The sequence below is a fragment of the Mirounga leonina genome, unplaced genomic scaffold (assembly GCF_011800145.1).
Source record: "Mirounga leonina isolate KUSES-001 unplaced genomic scaffold, KU_Mleo_1.0 Mir_115, whole genome shotgun sequence".
Lineage (NCBI taxonomy): Eukaryota > Metazoa > Chordata > Mammalia > Carnivora > Phocidae > Mirounga > Mirounga leonina.
The window spans coordinates 31,056,968-31,075,557 of NW_023270268.1; the positions used below are offsets into that span (position 1 = coordinate 31,056,968).

General features: G+C 51.3%; 1 protein-coding gene across 1 annotated transcript in view; it reads left to right on the forward strand.

Moving 5' to 3' along the window:
* The first annotated feature begins 2,453 nt into the window (after nucleotides 1–2,453).
* Nucleotides 2,454–18,590, forward strand: part of EPHB1 (EPH receptor B1) — a 283,919-nt gene continuing 267,782 nt past the window's right edge. Inside the window, exons 1-2 of the mRNA XM_034995150.1 lie at nucleotides 2,454–2,557; nucleotides 4,539–4,603. Of these exons, the coding sequence (XP_034851041.1) occupies nucleotides 2,545–2,557; nucleotides 4,539–4,603 (78 nt within the window). The 5' untranslated portion in view covers nucleotides 2,454–2,544. The remainder of the gene's footprint in view (nucleotides 2,558–4,538; nucleotides 4,604–18,590) is intronic.

The window sequence follows — 18,590 nt, forward strand, 5'->3', positions numbered from 1 at the left end:
AGAGTTGCATCCCCTGTAGGCATCAGATCTGACAGCAACACATGCACCTCCAGCTGGTTGGTCCCCACGCCACTGTTTGAGAGCAGAAGTGATGGTAAATATTTAATTGTGCTTCCACCATAACTTTCTGCCAGGGCTCTCAATATGCTTTATAAATGCAAATGAGTGCTCTTTTCCTCTCCAGGGAGATGTAAACCTCCTCAAATCACTTTTATTCAGCCCCCACCAGAATGTAATGCTATAATCAGGAGCTCTCTGTGCCAGAAAAGAAACTCCCCTTAATCATATCGAGTGGACGGTTTATGGTTTTGTGGTCTTCTGTCTCCACAGCAGGCAGGACGCAGAGAAATGGATTCCGCTTGCTGCAGCTTCTGTCCAGTAGGGTGGATGGAAAACATTATTTAGAAACAGTTTCAATTATAGCCCTGGAGCAGGTGACTGTGAATATAATGAAGTCTTAGATTATATTAATGGGGTTAACAGGACGAACTAGTCCTTGGAAGGTTTAGAAATGAAGGCGAATTCTTATTTTTGATTCTGGACTCTATTTCGCTTGCTACCTGCTTCCTCTGTCTCTTCACCACTACATCAACTTGGTCCCGAGGTTAAGGCGGCGTGATGCATTATTCTGGGGGCTTTTGTGGCTTCTTGGATTTATGAGCAAGGCCCCCACCCTGACCCCAGGGCTCCAGGAGAGCCCCTGGAAGTCCAGATGTGCCTGGTGGGTGGCACCCTGGGGTTTGGAGTTGTGGCGTCAGGGTGGAAGGCTGTGTGACTTTGCAGAAAGCACTGCACCTTTCTGTGCCCTGGTCCCTGACTCTGTCAAATGGGTTTGCTGGCTCCTGTTCCCGACCCACCTGGCTGAGGCATTTTAATCATGGATATGAATTTCTATAGAGCCTCAAGGAGTGTCTTCAGAGAAGCGTGTTATGTAAATTCGGTGTGTCATTATGATCATTACTGGTGCGGTGGAGTGGAGATGAGGGGGAGAGGGAGGGTTGCTCCAGGAAGGGCCCGGCCTCTCCGGCTGTCAGAAGAATCAGAGGAGAAAACAAACTGGAGAAGTCTGTTCCAGTGCCTGCCTGCCTTCAGATAGGCGCAGGGTAGGACTCTCAGCCCAAACCCAAACTCGAACGGGCAAGAAAATACAGCTTGCTGTATTTTCTTTACTCCCCTCAATTTGCCTTTTAGAGCCCCGGTGCCCCCCCGGGAGTGGCAGAAATGTCACCGAGGTTATAGGCAGGCTGTGTCGTGCCAACTTGTGGAGGAAGCTGCCTCCCTGGCCCTGTTAGCTTCTGTCCACACTGGCACCCATTGAGACACCCCACACCCCGTCCAACCCTTGCTTATAGCCCATGCAGGGCACCTCTGGGTGGTTCTGGGTCCCCTTCATTAGCCCCGATGGGACCTAAGGCTCCCTCTGCTCCGTCCAAGCCATGTCAGCCTGGTGGGGTGGCTCGCTGCCGTGTCCCATGCTGGCATGCTGGATGTGCAAGGCCCTGTCACCTCGACAGACTCCCACTATCCCTTCTCTGGGGTGGGGCACTAGGAGACGAGAGCATAGCGAACCTGTTTTCTCAACACGGCTCCTCATTTATCACTTCGATTTTCATTCCCTCTGCCCTGCCCTTAGCGTGGCTTTCTTCCCAAACCTTTGGTTTATGCCAGGAGTCCTGTTTCCTAAGGGTCCCACAGTTTTATAACTGTGCATTCTGCATTCACGTCTCCTGTCTCCTGCCTGAAGCAGCGAACACAGAATAGGGGTGTTCAGGAGAACATGGAAACAGGAGGGAAAAGCCAAAACGACGTATGTATATTTCCCCCTCCTGTGTTTGTTGAGCACCTGGTTCCTTTGATACATGCCCTGGGAGATCCAGCTGGATAAGACACCTCTGCCAGCCTAAACAGCACCATTGTGCGAATTTAAAAAGGTGCCCCTCTGGAACAACTGGATATCCATGTGACAAAAACAATTGTACATTTGATTCGTACCTCCCACCTTACGCAAAAATGAACTCAAAATAGATCCCAGACCTACGTGGGAGAAAAATCTTCGTGACCTTGGGTTAGGCAAAGATTTCTCAGTATGACACCAGACCATAAAAGAAGAAATTGATAAAGTGGACTTCATCAAAATTTAAAATTTCTGCTTTTTGAAACACCCTGTTAACAATAAAAGAAAAACAAGCTGCAGAGTGGGAAAAAATATTTGCAAAGCATATATCTGATAAAGGACTAGCATCCAGAATACATAAAGAACTCTCCAAACTCAATAATAAGAAATTTGAAACTTGTAAAATCTTTTTTTTTTTTTTTAAAGATTTTATTTATTTATTTGACAGAGAAAGACACAGCGAGAGAGGGAACACAAGCGGGGGAGTGGGAGAGGGAGAAGCAGGCTTCCCGCGGAGCAGGGAGCCCGATGCGGGACTCGATCCCGGGACTCCAGGACCATGACCTGAGCCGAAGGCAGACGCTTAACCAACTGAGCCACCCAGGCGCCCGAAACTTGTAAAATCTTGAACACACTGCACCACATAGGACATGCAGATGGCAAGTAAGCATGGGAAAAGATGTTTAACATCACTCATCAGTAAGGAAATGAAAAACCACAATGAGATACTACCACATACCTGTGAAGATGGCCTAAATGAGAAGTGACCGAGCACACGAAGTTGGTGAGGATGTGGAGGGCCTGGAGTGTTCATGCACTCTCGTGGATAGCCCCAAACTGGGAGCCACAGATGAATGCGGGGACACACTGTAGTGTGTCCATACAATGGAATTCTACTCAGCAATAAAACAAGATGAACTGCTGATGCACACATGATCAGCTTTTTTAAAGATTTTATTTATTTGTCAGAGAGAGAGAGCATGAGCACACGCAGGGGGAGCGGCAGGCAGAGGGAGAAGCAGGCTCCCCGCTGAGCAGGGAGCCCAATGTGGGGCTCGATCCCGGGACCCTGGGATCATGACCTGAGCCGAAGTCAGACGCTTAACCAACTGAGCCACCCAGGCATCCCTGATCAATCTTTTTTAAAAATAAGATTTATTGATTTATTTGAGGGACAGAGAGTGCACGTGTGCGCAGGGGGAGGGGAGGGACAGAGGAAGAAGGAGAGAGAGAATCTCCAGCAGACTCCCTGCTGAGCATGGAGCCTGATGTGGGGGGCTCGATCCCACGACCCTAAGATCATGACCTGAGCCGAATGAAGCCAAGAGTCTGACGCTTACCTGAATGAGCCACCCAGGCGCCTACAACATGATCAATCCTAAAAAAATTATGTTAAGTGAAAAAAGCCAGATAAAATATAGTATATATTGTATTTACATAAAATTTATGTAAAATTGTAGAAAATCCCAGTTAATCAACCTGGGGCAGGAGCAGGAAGAAAGGAGGGTTTACAAAGGGACAAGGACACCTCTGGGAATGATGGATATATTTATTATCTTGATTGTGGTGATGGTTTCACGTATAAACATATGTCTGAACTTAATCAGACTGTATGCCTTAAGTGTGCAGTTAACTGTATGTCACTTCTACCTCAATAAAACTGCTGGGGAAAAAAAAAAAAAAAACCAAAGAGACTTTTGGCTTTGCTGATCAGGAGCTCATGAGCAGCTCTTGGGGAGCAGTTTCCATTGAGAGGTGGGGGCTGACAGTGGTCAGTAGTAGACTGAAGAGAAAAAAAAGAAAAAAGAATGAGGTGCCTCATGCTCAGGATGCTTTACAGCTATCTACCAGAAAGCTGTTCTCATGAAGAGCAAGTCCGTGGTCACTACGTGCCTGGTGATCTTGGTGTATGAACTGTAGCTACTGTCACGGCCCCCAGGAGCTCACTGCTGACTCAGGGTGCTCTTTCCCTTACTGGCCTGGGGGATCAACAAGCAGGAAGCAGGCCACAGGGACCTGGGATTTTGTGCATTTGTGTGAGCCCCAGCTGAGTCTTGGAGGAAGGGATGGCATGGATCTGGGCCCAGTGGCAAAGGGACCTGTAGGGAGGCTGAGTCTTGGGAGAGTGGTTGGGGCCAGGGGAGTTGATGGGACACCACCCATAGGTGTCAGCGTGGATGCCTGAAAGGGAGGCAGGGGACTGGGGTGGGGAGAAGTAGCGGCAGTCAGATGAGGCTGGAGAGGGACCCCAGCGGGCAGGAGGAGGGCAGAAAGACGTGGCCCAGGAAGACCAAGGAATGAATTAAATTTGGTCCTGGGTTGGCATGGCCCTGGAAGAGCCCGTCGAAGAGTACACTGGGAAGAAGCCGTGTCTGGGGGTAAAGTGCATGGGCAGGTGATCTCATCCCATGCAGGCGGCTTTCAGGCTTTCAGGGAGAGAACAATGGCTGCAGCATCAGGACGCCTGAGTTCTGAGCCGTGGCATCCTGATGAACCTCTTCCTCTCTCTGAGCCTCAGTCTTCATTCACAAAGGGGCCCAAGGCTCCTAACACTGACATTTATAGTCATGAGTGACCTCGTAAGCATAAGGACCACTGTCTAGCATTCCTTCTGACTCACCAGATTTTCTCTTTTGACCCACAGAAACTTTAATGGACACCAGGACAGCTACCGCAGAGCTGGGCTGGACAGCCAATCCTGCATCAGGGGTGAGTGTCAACCATCCATCCTTCAATCCTGCTGTGCAGCCCCGGGCCTGTAGGATGGCTGGGGGAGCAGAGCCTGCCTGGAGCAGGACCTTTTGGGAGGTGGAATGTAGGTGGGAATGGCTGTGTCCCCTGCCCATCCACAGAGAGGTAGCATCAGGGGTCTCAGACCTGAGCTGCTCCCTGGCGTGGTGATGCAGGCCATCTCCTGACATAGTCCTTCAGGGAGCTGGCCCCCAGGTGACGAGGGCTGTACCTGTGTGGGGACAGGGGCAGTGGCTGCCAAGAGCTGGGCACTCAGGCCAGTGGTACTGGCCCAGGTCAGAAATCTGTGATGCCCACAGGGCTGCCAAGACACAAGGACTTCAGAAGGAGCTGGAGGTCAGAAGGGCTGAGGCTTCCTTTCACCTGGAGCTTGCCTTAGAGACATATTCTTGATTCATTTGTTCAGTAGTCGTGCCCTTGGCCAGACCCTGTTAGCTGTAAGAATGGACCAGCTCCGAGGATCTCATGGCTTCCCATGGGTGTGGGGACCACCATATTCATGAATAGGCTAAAGTACATCTCTTCTCTGTGGCAGTGGAGAGATCAACAGGCAAGTATGGCCCAGAGCTGGGAGTGAGGAACTTAGGAGGGACACATGAGCCTTTGCAGAGAAGGTGCATGCTAATTGGGGTTTACAGAATGTGTAGGGGTTTGACAGGTGGTGAATGGGGAGTCTACAAAGATATTCCAAGTAGGAGCCATAGTCAATTGGAGGGATACGGTCATGAAAAGACATGAGAGAGAGGAACCTGTGTTTCTGGAACGTGGCAGGGTATGGACGGTGCTGTGGTGGGGCTGGGGTGTGGGTTGGAATGGGGCATGGTGGTAGAGGACTGTGCCTGCCATGCTGAGGCAGCCTTGTCAATTCTATCCTGTAGGTAATGGACAGATCCCAGGCGGAGAATAACATGGCCACACTTGCTGATAGGATTGCAGGGAACAGTTGAGAGAAAGCATTTAGGAGCCTCTTTCAGCTGTCTTGGGTGGGTCGGAAGAGTGGGATGAAAGCAGGGCCATTGGAACAAAGCAAAAGCGAAAGCATTGACAGCATTTGGCAACGGATGGACTGCAGGGGGACGGAGCGGGAGATGGAGGAGGGGAGATGACGTTCAGAAGCCTGGCCTGGGTGACTGGCTCACTGCAGGGCTTAATCACCAAGGGAGCAGGCAGGGGAGTGAGTAGACTCTTCATCCCAGCGAGGGGGCTGCGTAAGCTGGGGTGGGGCGGCCCACGCCTCCTCTCTCCTTCCCTGCCTTTGGTGGCCTCTAGCCCAGAGCCTGTCTACACCCTGTGGTGCCCATCACAAGGCACAAGGACTGTTGCCCACTTGTGCTGTAGGGACAGTTCTCAATGGGCCACTAGGGTCCCAACAGGCTGTGCATACTCCCCGGCTCTCACCGTACCCCCCTTCCGCCCACAACACTTACAGAATGCCCCCACCGCCAGGAACTAGCGTCCTGTCTTGGGGCAAGAAGGCAAGGATTAGGATGGGTTGGCATTTTCCAAAGCAGGGCTCAGGGCAAGGGCCCATCCTGTCCACACTGCCGAAGACCCCGTCCTGCTGGGAGCACCATGGGCTGCTAGGGAGCCTTTCCTACTTCTACGAGGGACTTCATGCAAAGCCAATGAGGCAGCCACTTTTCAGGCTGCTGGATATTAAGAACTTGCCACTCTTTTTACAAATTACATTATTGTTTGAAGGCCCATGTTTTCACAAGGCATCGACATGATTTATGGTTAATTTTCCCCTTGATTTTTGTATACACCACCTGTCTTCTTTAAACTTCTGCTCTCCTTTCCCAAGGAAGACTGTCCTTTAGGAAAACACCCAAAGTCAAGTGGTGCCCTTTAGAGACAGCAGCTGGCTGGGCTGCTCTGTGCTTGCCCTCCCGCTGGTCAGCAGCCAAGCTCAGCTGTCTTTCCCCGTGCTTTTCTCTCGAGAACACATAGCCAGGTAGCTCTTCTCTTGGTGCCCTGAGCAGTTTCAGAGCCTGGCTGGTTTCTAGTGAGTGGTGGGAGTGTCAGCCTGGCCCTCAGCCGGGGTCAAGTGGGAGGAACAAGGACTATGCTTCCATCTCACATCCTCTCCCCATCTCCCTCTGTTCTCATCCTAGACAGTTGCTCCCAATTCTCTGAACACCCTAGTGGCTCCCAACTGTGTGTCCCTAGCCCATCTTGCATTGGATGCTCATGGGCATGTCGATCTAAGCCTGGCCTGAGCAGAATTCATCCCCCTGTCCTTCTCCCACCACGTTCTAAAGGCCAAACACTGGAGCGATTCTTCTTTGTCATTTCCAGGCCCATCTGCAGGGACACCTTCACTGCATCCCCTACCATGCTAGGTCCCCATCCCAGCTCTACCGAGGGCCAGGGAGCTTTCCTCAATAGCACTGTGCACAGTTGCAAATTTTGCATCTTTATATGTTGGTGTTGGATTAATGTCTACCCCCCCTCCCCATTTCTGTCACCCCTTTGGTCATACCGTAACCTCCAAGGTAGCTGGGATTCTGCCTCTTTGTTCACCACTGGAAACTGACACCTAGTTCACCACCTGACTCGGCTACTTGTTGAAAGCTTCTGACCTGGGCTAGTGGGTGGATGATGGTGCCAGTCTCGGCGATGGGGGACACAGGAGGGGCAGCAAGCTTGGGCAGGAAGAGGCTGAGTTCAGCATGGGACCTGGGGAGTTTGAAGGGCACCCACGGGTCAGGCTGTGCCGGCACTTGACTTGTGGGCAGTGGAATCAGAAGGCAGGCAGCCTCACGTCAATGGAGGGGAGCCCGGGGCATGGCTGCAGTCTCCCAGGGAGTGTCTGGAGGGAGGAGAGGTGACAGATCTGGATGGGTAACCTGCCTTGAAATGCTGAATACAGAAAGAGGAGCCTGGAAAGGGGACTGAGAAGGTCTAGCTCAGGAGACAGAACACCAAGAGCTGGTCCTTCTACAGAAGCCAACAGTGTGTCAAGGAGGAAGGGGGGCCAGAAGTGGCAAGTGCTCCTGAGGGTGGCATGGGCTCAGTTACAAGGCCCCTACTGGTGACCTGGGTGGAGGGTTTCTCAGGGGACAGGAGTCGAAGCCAGAAGGCAAGGGTTGAAGGTCAGTGGGGCAGTAAGTCAATGGAGACAGCGCTTTGTGAAGGGGAAGGAAGACCAAACGTGGGGATGAGAGGAATGGGGCTGTGGGCACATTGGCCTTTCAGGGAAAGGGACTCCTTTTCCGTGGAAATGGCAGGACAGAGATGAAGACCTTACAGAGAGATGCGGGTTTGGTGACAGAAGCCATAAAACAGAAAATTCTTTCAATGTTCTATCTTCTCACTGGGGTTGGAGGCCGGGTTCAGACAGAGAGGGTGGGGGGCCTTGGGCAGCAGGTTTGAGGAGGGTGGGGGAGGTTTGAGGGAACCGCTGCTGTCGGAGAGCTGAGGGGAGGCTGGCGTGTTTAGAAGGAGTGTGGCCAGGCCATGGTGGCAGGCCGTGCGTTTGTGACGCCCCAGTCAACAGGCCCCCTTCAGCTGCTGACCGTACAAGAGGTAGTGTGCTGGTGGGATCATCCTGAGGTATGGGGGTGCAAGAACAGTGGGCTGGATGAGTAAGGAGCTGAGGACATCGGCCAGAGGAGGTTGGCGTCTTATATCATGTGGGCTCTGTGTGGGTGGGCAGTCCAATTCCTTCCCACAACTTGCAGTTCTCAAGCACAGCCGTGAAGGCACCCAGCGAGCTCCATAAAAGGAAGGGTCCCATGGGCTCTCCCTGGGGAGCCTCCCTCATAGGCCATGCACAGTGGATAGGGTTCATTGTAATGTCAGTTGGGCCCCCTGGCAGAATGATGCTTCTTCCGGTCAAGGCCAACTCAGTTCCCTGGGGAATGCCCAGGCTACCGGAACACAGAGCCCACATGTTGTTTTCAGCTTATATTGCTGGCAAGTGGATTGTACTATTCCATGTCAGAAACAGAAAGTATTTGTGCCCAAATGCAAAATGTTTCTTTCTGATCTAATTGCACCTTTAATTCAAAGCCTTTAGGTTTAACCTGAATCAGAGGCCACCTGGTGAGCAGAGGGAGAAAGTAACACTTATAAAGTCACAAATGCCAGGGAGGAGCTCAGCTCCCAGCAAAGGGTATCCCAGGGACCAGATGGTAGGCTCCAGGACATAGACTCCAATAAGTGTTTGTTGGCCCAGTAATGAGGACCATTCTTAATACTTCTTGCATCTCCAACCCAGGGTTCTGACCTTAGAAGATGTTCAATTTAGGTTTATTGTAGCCCAATAAAGTGTTTGTTTTAGGCCTCTCAACACCCGATTGGTTGTCAGTATCTTTTTATTTTTTTAAAAAATATTTAAAAGATTTTATTTATTTATTTGAGAGAGAGAGCACAAGCCAGGGGGAGAGGCAGAGGGAGAAGCAGGCTCCCCCGCGGAGCAGGGAGCCCAACGCAGGGCTCAGTCCTAGGACCCCGAGATCATGACCTGAGCCGAAGGCAGACGCTTAACTGACTGAGCCACCCAGACGCCCCTTTTAATCTTTTTAAAGAGCTTACCTGGTGATGGAAATGGTGCCAGGTTTCCTTAGGTGATGATAAAGGAGACCAGGATATCTACCAGAAGGGGCCAGTTGTTCTCAGATGCTGGGAGGTAGGCTAGAAAAGCAAGGCCAGGTCCCTCTGAAAGGAAGGCTTATTCCACTTGCTTATTGGGAATCCAGCCCTAGAGTTCTTTTACTTTCCAAGAGTTTTGCCAGGGCTCCCTGGTTCTGTGCACCTGGGCCGCCGGTGGCCTCTGTGTTTATGGGACATGCGGCCTGAGTGTGAACATCTACCAGAGTTATCTTCAAAGTGCACTCCATGGGCTTCCAGACTCCAACTCCATCTGCACTGCCCTCGGGAACCACCTTCGTGGCCTGTGACATACTCTCTTCACTACTTTAATATTGGCAACTCTTTATCATGGGAAGTGGAATTTGATGGAGGAAAAATGGAAAAAGGAGTGCAGAGCCAACCCTGATGAGCCTTCAGGATGAGCTAGCTGGCTGTGTGTGCCTTTATATATATGTATGTCTGTGTACATATATGTGTATGTATGTGTGTATATATATGTATATGTGTGCATGTGTATATATGTGTGCACATGTGTCTGTATATATGTATGTGTGTGTATGTTTATGTGTGTATGTGTGTATGTGTGTGTGCACATGTGTATATATATGTGTATATGTGAGTATATGTGCATCTGTATATATGTGTGTATATGTGTGTCTTTGTGTGTACGTGTGCATGTAGGTGTGTATGTTTATATGTGTGTATGTGTGTATGTGTCTGTATATATGTATATGTGTGTATATATGGTCATGTGTGTGTATATGTATGTGTGTGTGTGTATGTGTGAAGCTAAATGAGTTGATTCATTTCATGCCCCTGCAGGCAGTTCCTAGAGTTCTGAAAATACCTTAAATGATGGGAGGGTTATTGGACTTAGTGGCAGAGCTTCCAGAGGAGGCCACTGTGAAGGGAACAACGTGCATTTGAATGCATGTGTCTGGTAAACCAAGTCAGTAAGTCCCGACAACAAGAGACACGTTTGCGAGAGCAGGAACAAGAGGGCCTTACTGCACAGCCACTCCTTGCTGGCCACCTGTGGACACTCGTGGACCCTCGGCTGTCCCTGGCTGCCTCGCACTCCCTGTCTGTCAGTCTTCCAGGCACCCCCGCCGGCTGCCCTTATCATGGGAATGAGGAAGGCATGCTCAGGAGAGAAATCCACTCTAATAACACCCCACTCGTTCCAAGGCCATGCAAAGTCAATTGAAATTTGTCTGTCTGATGGATGAGAAGTTCTGGAGGAGCCCTGAAGGCTCCAGGTCCTGGCATCAAATAAACTGCAGCTCCCAGCTGTGCGATCTTGGACTGGGCGTTGAGACTCTCTCAGCTCCAGGTTCCCCTCTCCTCAGTGGGGCAAGCACGGCACCTCTTTCCATAGATGAAACAAGTCAGTAAAACATTTTCCCCGGTAAACACTCAAGAAGTGTTAGCACAGTACTAACCCCGTGAAGGGCTGGATTTTCTCTTTTCTTTATTTGATGACTCAAGCATGTTAATGAAGACAGAAAAGCCTGAGCTAAATTAGGCAAATCCTAGGGAAATTTCGCTCTGGGCAAAATGATTTTGTGAATGGAGTTTTATGGTGTTTGAATTTCAGGCCTTGCCTTGGTTATCCTTCCTCAGACAGGTACCACCGCCTGGGACTTGGGAGCCTTCGGCCCGGTTGCTGATTGCTGGAAGCCACACTCTTGTATCAGTCAGGGTTCTCCAGTGGCCAGTGACAGAAAAGCCCACCTGAGTCTTAAAGGAGGTGCCCTGGCTCGTGTAACTGAATGGTACAGAGGCTGATGTGGTTTCTTGTGTGGGCCACGCACACGTTAATCCTCACAACAGTCCCATTTTACAGATGAGGAAACTAAGGCACAGAATCAGCTGTGAAATTACTTCTAGTCACATGGCTGGAAAGTACCAGAGCTGACGTCTAACCTCCTGCAGTCTGTTCTCCTGCTGACAACCACGCAGGACCATCTTTCCCAATGAAATGCTGCCCACCACGGAGGCTTCTGAGGCTGGCTCCAGGAGGAACTCCCAGGTTGTGTTGCTGTGGGCTCCTTGAATTCAGGCTCAGTATATAAATGAGAGATGGATGGTATCCTTTTCCCGAGCTGTTACCAGGATGAATATTTCTTTCTCCACTGAGAGACGCCTTGCCTCCTGGGGAGTGGGCCTCTGCCCTCCCTGCTCTCTCCCTCCGTTCCTCTCCTCCCCTGGCCTCCTCAGGTAAACCACTGAGATAAGTCAGAGCTCCCCACCCTGGGCCTCCCACCCACTCTTTATCTTTTTCTCTCGCTACCAAAAGGCCTGTAATTAGGAAACATTAGCAGGCTCCAAACAGCTTTCATACCTGAAACATCCTCTGTAATTGCACCCAGCAGTGCTCTTCCCTGGCTATTAATGTCACTTTTATGAAGCAATGAGGAACAAAACACCCCGAGGCACTTAAAACATTTTTTTATATAATATGCATCTTTTAGGAATGGAAGTTTAAAATCACCTGCCTGACAGAGACAGTGATAGACAAAGGCACGGGAGCCTGGGAGGTGGGGCCCTGGGGAGAGAAAGGGAGGCCGAGAGGTACTGAGGTGCCCCAGGCTACCCTGGGAAGAGTGTGATCTCCGAGGCTGAGGCTGGGTTGGCCGAGGCCCAGTGGTTCCCCAGGGGAGGAGAGGTGGGTCAAATGAGCAGCAAGGGCACCGTTCTGCCTGGCTTCATCAAGTGTGATTGCTCTCTCATGGGGCTTTTATATGAGATCTTTTTCGTGGGCATGTGTGGGCCTCTAACAGAGAGGTGAATAGAATGTTACAGATGACCAGTGTCCTTGAGTAGCAGACTAATTATGATATTGCTTGCAGAAATACGTGGGGTATGACTGTGTATGTGTGTGTGAGGATGAGGTAGGAGGGGAGGAGGGAGAGAAATTAAGGGAGAGATGTTTCCCTAGCTTGCTGTATGAAAGAACTTAGGGAGTTGTGGTGGGTCACCAGAACCTTACTGTCTGGCAGATTTATCTTCTTGCTCTTGGAAAGGGCTCACAGACTTGTTCATCAGCAGAGCAGGAGATGTTTCTGTCTGCAGACTCTGAGAGGGAACCCCAGAGGTCACCCAGCCCCCGTACCCTGTTTTGGAGGCAGGCTTAACCTTCGTTTGCCAGACAGACAGGTGTCTTTCCTCTTCTCTAAAACCTTCCCTAGAAAGGCAGTTGCCCCACCACATCCCTTGTTCCAACGCTAAAAGCCTCCTGCCATTGATAGGTGAGCCTGAGGACCAACTGCCTGATGACAGATCTCCTCAAGTTGAAGGCAGGAGTGGCTCTCATGACTATGGAAGGAAACAGGGCTCCTGACTCAGGTCCCAGGGCTGAGGTGGGGCAGCAGGGGCTCAGTGCCCTGAGAGCCTGAACTCACAGCTCCCTCACATGGCCTGTCTTGGCAAAGGAAAGAAATGGGGGAAGACAAACCTTTAGAAGGAAGGTGAGGCAGAGTTTAGAGGTCTAGCAAGGATGGGTAGGAAGAAAATGGAAGAAGAGGGAGGGTCATAGTGGGCAGAGACAGATGAGGACACTGAGTCTGGCTCTGGAAGCTGGAGCTTGGCCTCTGTGGGAACAGAGCAGCCCTCCGATAATGCCTTTGGATTTCCCTCCCCTTACGGCCAGAAGTACTAGAATAATTAGGCCCAAATCCCCCTGTATGGGAATCTCCCCTTACCCGCAGTTTTACTTCCGCGGTTTTATTTACTCACGGTCAGCTGTGGTCCAGAAGCAGACGATCCTCCTTCTGATGTATCGACAGAAGGTCAGTGGTAGCTGAACGCTAGGTCACAATACCTGCATCATGCCCCTCATTCCATCTCATCATTTAGACATGTTAGCATCTCATATCATGGGTGAGTACCGTGCAATAAGATATTTTAAGAGAGAGACACCACATTCACATAACTTTCGTTACAGTAGATTGTTATAACAGTTCTATTTTATTATAAGTTCTGGTTGTAAATCTCTTACTATGCCTGATTTATAAATTAAATGTCATCACAGGTATGGATGCACAGGAAAAACATATAGGGTTTGGGACTACTCTCAGTTTCAGGCCTCGTCTTGGGTGTGTTAGAATAGGTCCCCCACGGATGAGGGGGGCCTCCTGTACTTCCAGTAGTATAAAGGAGCAAGCCCAGCATTTGGAATCTAATGTTCTGGGTTTATATCCATTTTCCTTTAAGTTCTTTAATGTCTCTGAGCCCATTTTCTGCCCTATCGCATGGGTAATGTAAGATCTTATTTATACAGTGGTTGGCAAGATTCGATAGTGTTTGCCTTCTTTGTAAACTCTGAAGCTCAGTCAGGACCGCTTGCCCTGGCTAGTACTAGTGGGTGCAGTGACTCTTGGTGGAGGGATGGAACTGGCCTGGGATGAGGGTGTGAACTGGTTGAGGGGGCCCCTGAGAAATGAGATCAGCATTCCAGCATTTCTGATGGGAAATTGCTCTTGCATGGATACCGTCTGAGGGTGCACTGTGTTATTAATAACCAGGTTATTGTTCATAATAGTGCTGTTACTTGTCACCCTTAATTAAGTACCAGCTCTGTCCCAGGCACTGAAAATTGCATGTATGACCTCCCTGAACTTTCACCACGACCGTGCAAGTGAGGTGATATTTCTTCCCATTTTACAGAGCAGACACTGAGACTCAGGGCAATTACCCAGAGTCACAGGACTGCTTAGGGGTGTCGCTGAGACTGCAGGCCTGTCTGGACACAAAGCTTACTCTTGTACCTCTGTCCCCGAGGACGTGTGAGGAATGGATCTCAGAGTCATGCATCATTGAGAAGCTAGAGAAGAGGGGCGAGGAGAGGCAAAAGTTTCCCTGTTTTCTACAAAGGGAAAGGATAGGTCTGAAAGCCGTGTGCTAGTGAGTAGCGTGCATTTCAAGCTTCCCATGAATTGTTTTTTAGAGCAAGCTGTATGGGAGGAATTGGAGCAGATTGGTGATGGGTGGATCTGGGGGCAGGGAGCAACAGGTCCAGGAGGACCTGGAGGGGGACCAGGGGATGGCTGGCTCCAGACGGCGATGGAGGAGCCTGTGGGTCAGCTTCCACCCCTGGACCTCGGCGAATGTTCAGGAAGTGAGGACTCCTAGGAAGGGAGATAGGTGAAGGGATGGGTCCTATTGAGTTGCTTTGTCCCATCCAGTGGCCTCATTGGCAGTTCTGCAGAACCGGCCCCTGCTCCATTGGAGGTGCTCTTCTGCTGATGGAATAGAGGGGGGTCTGGTCATGGCACATCCTCTTCTCCATGGACACTGTCCCACTCACCACTCTGGTGGTGACAGGCATGCCCGACACATTTCCCATTTCCCAGTGTCACAAAGGACAGCCAACATGAAAGATGTTGGAGTCAAGATTTAAACTTACCTTGCTGACGGGGAAGGAGAGCTCTGCCTTCAAACGAAATGGTCAGTGGTAATGGGCTGCATTTACATGTACATGTCAATGGCGACAAGCCAGGGATGACTCAGGTGCGCAGTGCCTCAGGGGGCAGGGACTTGCATGTGCCTAGTAGGGGGTCACCAGGGATCGTGTTATTCAGAGAATGTTTGTGGACCTGGGAACCTCAGCCCAAAGACAAACTAGCAAAGTCAAGGAGGCAAAGGAGTGAGATCAGAGTCCTCCCCAAGCTTCCCAGACAGACCACACGCTAGCCTCCCCAGTCCCAGGAAAAAATGCCCTGGAGTGGGGCACATACAGTGGCCACATCCTCACCATCAGGAGGGAGTCGACAGGATGGAGGACAGTGTGTCCTCTCCCCAGGCCAGATTTGATTTTCTTGCACCCTGAGAATGGAAATTCTCCCCCACTCTGAGAATGGCAGGCAGCCAAGAACTTCAGGGAGGCCAGCCTCTTCCTCCCCCACCATGGCCTCCTCTCTTGTCTCCAGGATGGCTCCAGCTGGCCACAGCCAGCCTGGCCCTCCTGCAGTCAACACTCTCTGCACCCAAGAAATGAGGAGCCCGTGTCCCTAGCCTCTGACCCAGTGTGGTGGCCCGGCTTCAGGGCCGGCCTCCACTACGGAGCAGAGATCCCTCCGAGCTGCAGGGACAAGTCCTCAGCTTCTCCCAGTGGTAACTCTGCTCCTCATCAGTGTAACCCAGATCCGGGCATAGCAGAATGAGGCAGCTGGGGCCTGGGGGCCTGCAGCTCCCGCCCCTGCCTTGTTCGACAAGGCCTTGTTGGACAGCAGTGAGGACCACATTCAGTCGACAGCTTAAGATAATCACATGTGTGAGGCACTGGGATAATGACAGCTGAATACCCTGCCACGGTTGCCATAGTGACCAGCCAAGCACTGGTTCCTTCCTTTTTTTTTCTTTCTTGTTTTCTGGGCCTCCTTGTTATGGGGCTGGCTGGTGGGGTGGGGGCTGAGTTTGGGAAATGGGAAAGAGGAGGGAAGGGGGAGGGGGAGACCCAAGAGGGGCAGCCCATTATACTCTCTTTAAATACCCCAGCTGGAGGTGTTTTAAATCCCAACAGAGACAGAGAGAAACAGTGTCTTAATCCCTAGCTCCCTGGGAATTATTTAAAGGGATCTTGTCAGAAGGATGAATTTGTCACTGTTGCAATGTCAACAGCGGCGGCAGCTGTCCTAATGGCTGAGGACCCCACTCCAGGCAGGGCCTGGTACGAGCTGCTGCTGCCTGGTGGAGGTTACCGTGGCCCCGGGGGCTGTGGACAAGGAGCCCCCTCCCGAGGCACAAGCCTGCAGTGTTTCTCCTGGCGTGCTGGCAGAGACCGGGCTGTGAGATGTGCCAGGATGCAAAGAGATGCGTGCCATCTGGACCTTGGGCCCAGCCAGCCTCGCTCTCCCTGCATGGGCCTCCCAGAGCCCCGGGATCTCTGAGCAGGGAGAGGTGCTCAGCCTGGCTGGGAATGGGCAGAGCCGACCAGTGCTCATAAGACAATTGGTGGGTGGGCATACCCAAGGGAGGGCACACAGGCCCTACCTGGGCCACAGCCAGCACCCCCAACCACACACGGGCACACACACACACACACACACACACGTACGCACCCGTGCATGCGCCAAAGATGATACCCAGGTGCAAACAACCAGACAGCCAGGGAAGAGTCATAGGTCATACACACCATAGAAGGAGAGCCAAGACTTTTAAGGAAAAATAACAGACCTGTGCTCAGAGAGAGGCTAAGCATGTGTCTCTGGAGGGCTGATATCCATAATAACTGACTTGCAGAGGTCCCTTACTCAGATGTGAGTACTTTACATGAATTGTCGTATTTAATCCTCATGACCATCTCCTGAGGTAGGTCCTATTAGTGTCCCTGTGACAGAGAAGCATCCGAGGCTAAGAGAGGTTTAAGGACTTGTCCCTGGTCACACAGCTGCGTCTGGCTGACTCCAGAGTCTGTGAATCAAACTCTTGGGCCAAACCAGGGGTCACCGTGACTTCTGGAGTTCAACGTTAGGCATGGTGACAACAGTGCTACTTAATCCCAACCCTTTTCTGGTAAGCACAAAAATCTCCTTCCCAGCCAAACGGATGTGTTCTGCTCAGGGCCGTTTCTCCTGCTTCCATCTCAAGACAATATTTCTTGCATTTTTCCATCCAATCATTTTTAAGAGAATTTTGTAGAGACTCTTAGAGACTGCATTGGGAAACAATGAGTATGTTTTCCATATTCTAATCATTTCCATATCTAACTGTGTCCCTTCCCGCACTTCCCCATTCTGCATCGCAGAGAGTAAATAGTGGAGGGAATGGGTGGCCTTGTACCACTGCAGGAGGAAAGCCCATTCAAGCAGTCCCTGGTAGCCGGCCCAGTTCTTGGGCACACCACATGGAGCCGTGGTAATGAGTGGGGGGCCGTTCCTGTCCTCCCAGCCCAGCACATCTGGGAGGAAAATTAAGGCTATTGGGAGGTTGAGCTAGTGCTCGCAGCCCTCAGGGGGCCATCTCGTAAATGGCCGCCTTGGTTGGTTGGTGTACTAAATGGTAGATCCCTCAGGGCTTGTAGGAATTTATGCCCCATGGACCACATTTTACATTTTAATTAGCCTTCTAGCTTGTCTAATATCCCAGCTCTTTCAAGCCTAGTGTACTGTCTACACCGGAGCCACGTCCTTGGGGTCCAGGCTGATTGGGTTGCAGCTCCAGCCCGGCCCGAGCAATCTGCTGCCCCAAAGAATCGGGGGCCTCCTGTGGGCTCTGTGAAGTTGTGTGTTGTCCCGGCCTCAGTGGGCTTCTGGTTCAGAGACGCAGCCATCTCTAACTGGGGTCTGAAAGTGGGTCTTTGGGTTTCCTCTGATGGGGCAGTGCCAGGGGTGTTCCATATGGTTCCACGGGGCATGTTGGCAGGGACGGTTTGCAGAATAACAGGTTCCCTCCAACAGAAGTTTGTGCCCAAATACAGACTGCCGAATGGGACCAAAGCCTGGGCGCAGTGTCCAATTTCCTCTCCTTGTAGTTCGAGCTGGTGGCTGACAGTGCTCCAGAGATTGCCTAGTTGAGAGAAGGGAATCCATGCTGAACCCTGCCCAGAGGAAGCCCTGGAGATTCCAGGAGGGGCAGGGAAGGAGGCCCCTGGCTGTCCCTCGGGGTCTGTGGGGAGGTGGATTTCGGCCCTTTCGTCCTGCCCTTCTGTTGACCAGAGGCAGGATTATTTATTCAAGATGGAGGGGATGATTTCCACATCCTGATGTGTCAGCCAGAGGTGGATCCTGCGGTTAACATAACAATGGGGGTGTTGCTGATGATAATGGAAATGATAACTGGTACTTACTGAATGGAAGTTATGTGCAGGCACGGGTGCAAGATGAGTTACTTACATGATCTCAGTCCTCCAGGCACTCACCAAGGTAAATAGCCTTTTGCAGATGAGGAAACTAACACTCAGAAAATCATTCATGGTTACAGAGCCGTAATGGCAGAGGGGGGGCCGCCTGGCCTCTGGCAACCTCTCCTGCCTCATCTCCTTCCTCTTCCCCTTGCCCTGTGCGATCCGGCGGCCACCTTGGCTTCCAGGCTTTCTTGGCAATGTGTTAGGCACACTCCTGCTCCCAGAGAGCTCATTCTTGTTCTCTGAGCCTGGAATGCCCCTCTCGTGTGTGCCTTCCAGGCCGGTGGCTCTGGCGTGTCATTTAGATCTTTGCTTCAAAGAGGACCTTCCCTGCTGACCCCACTGCCGGCTGTCACTCTGTCCCCTTACCTGTACCTCAAGAGTGTTGAACAGTCTGACTTGATATTATTCATTTGTTTGCTTGTTCATCCTTTGGTTCGCTCTATTAGAACATGAGGCCCACGAGGGCAGGGACTTTGTCTCTTGCTCACTGCTGGATCACCG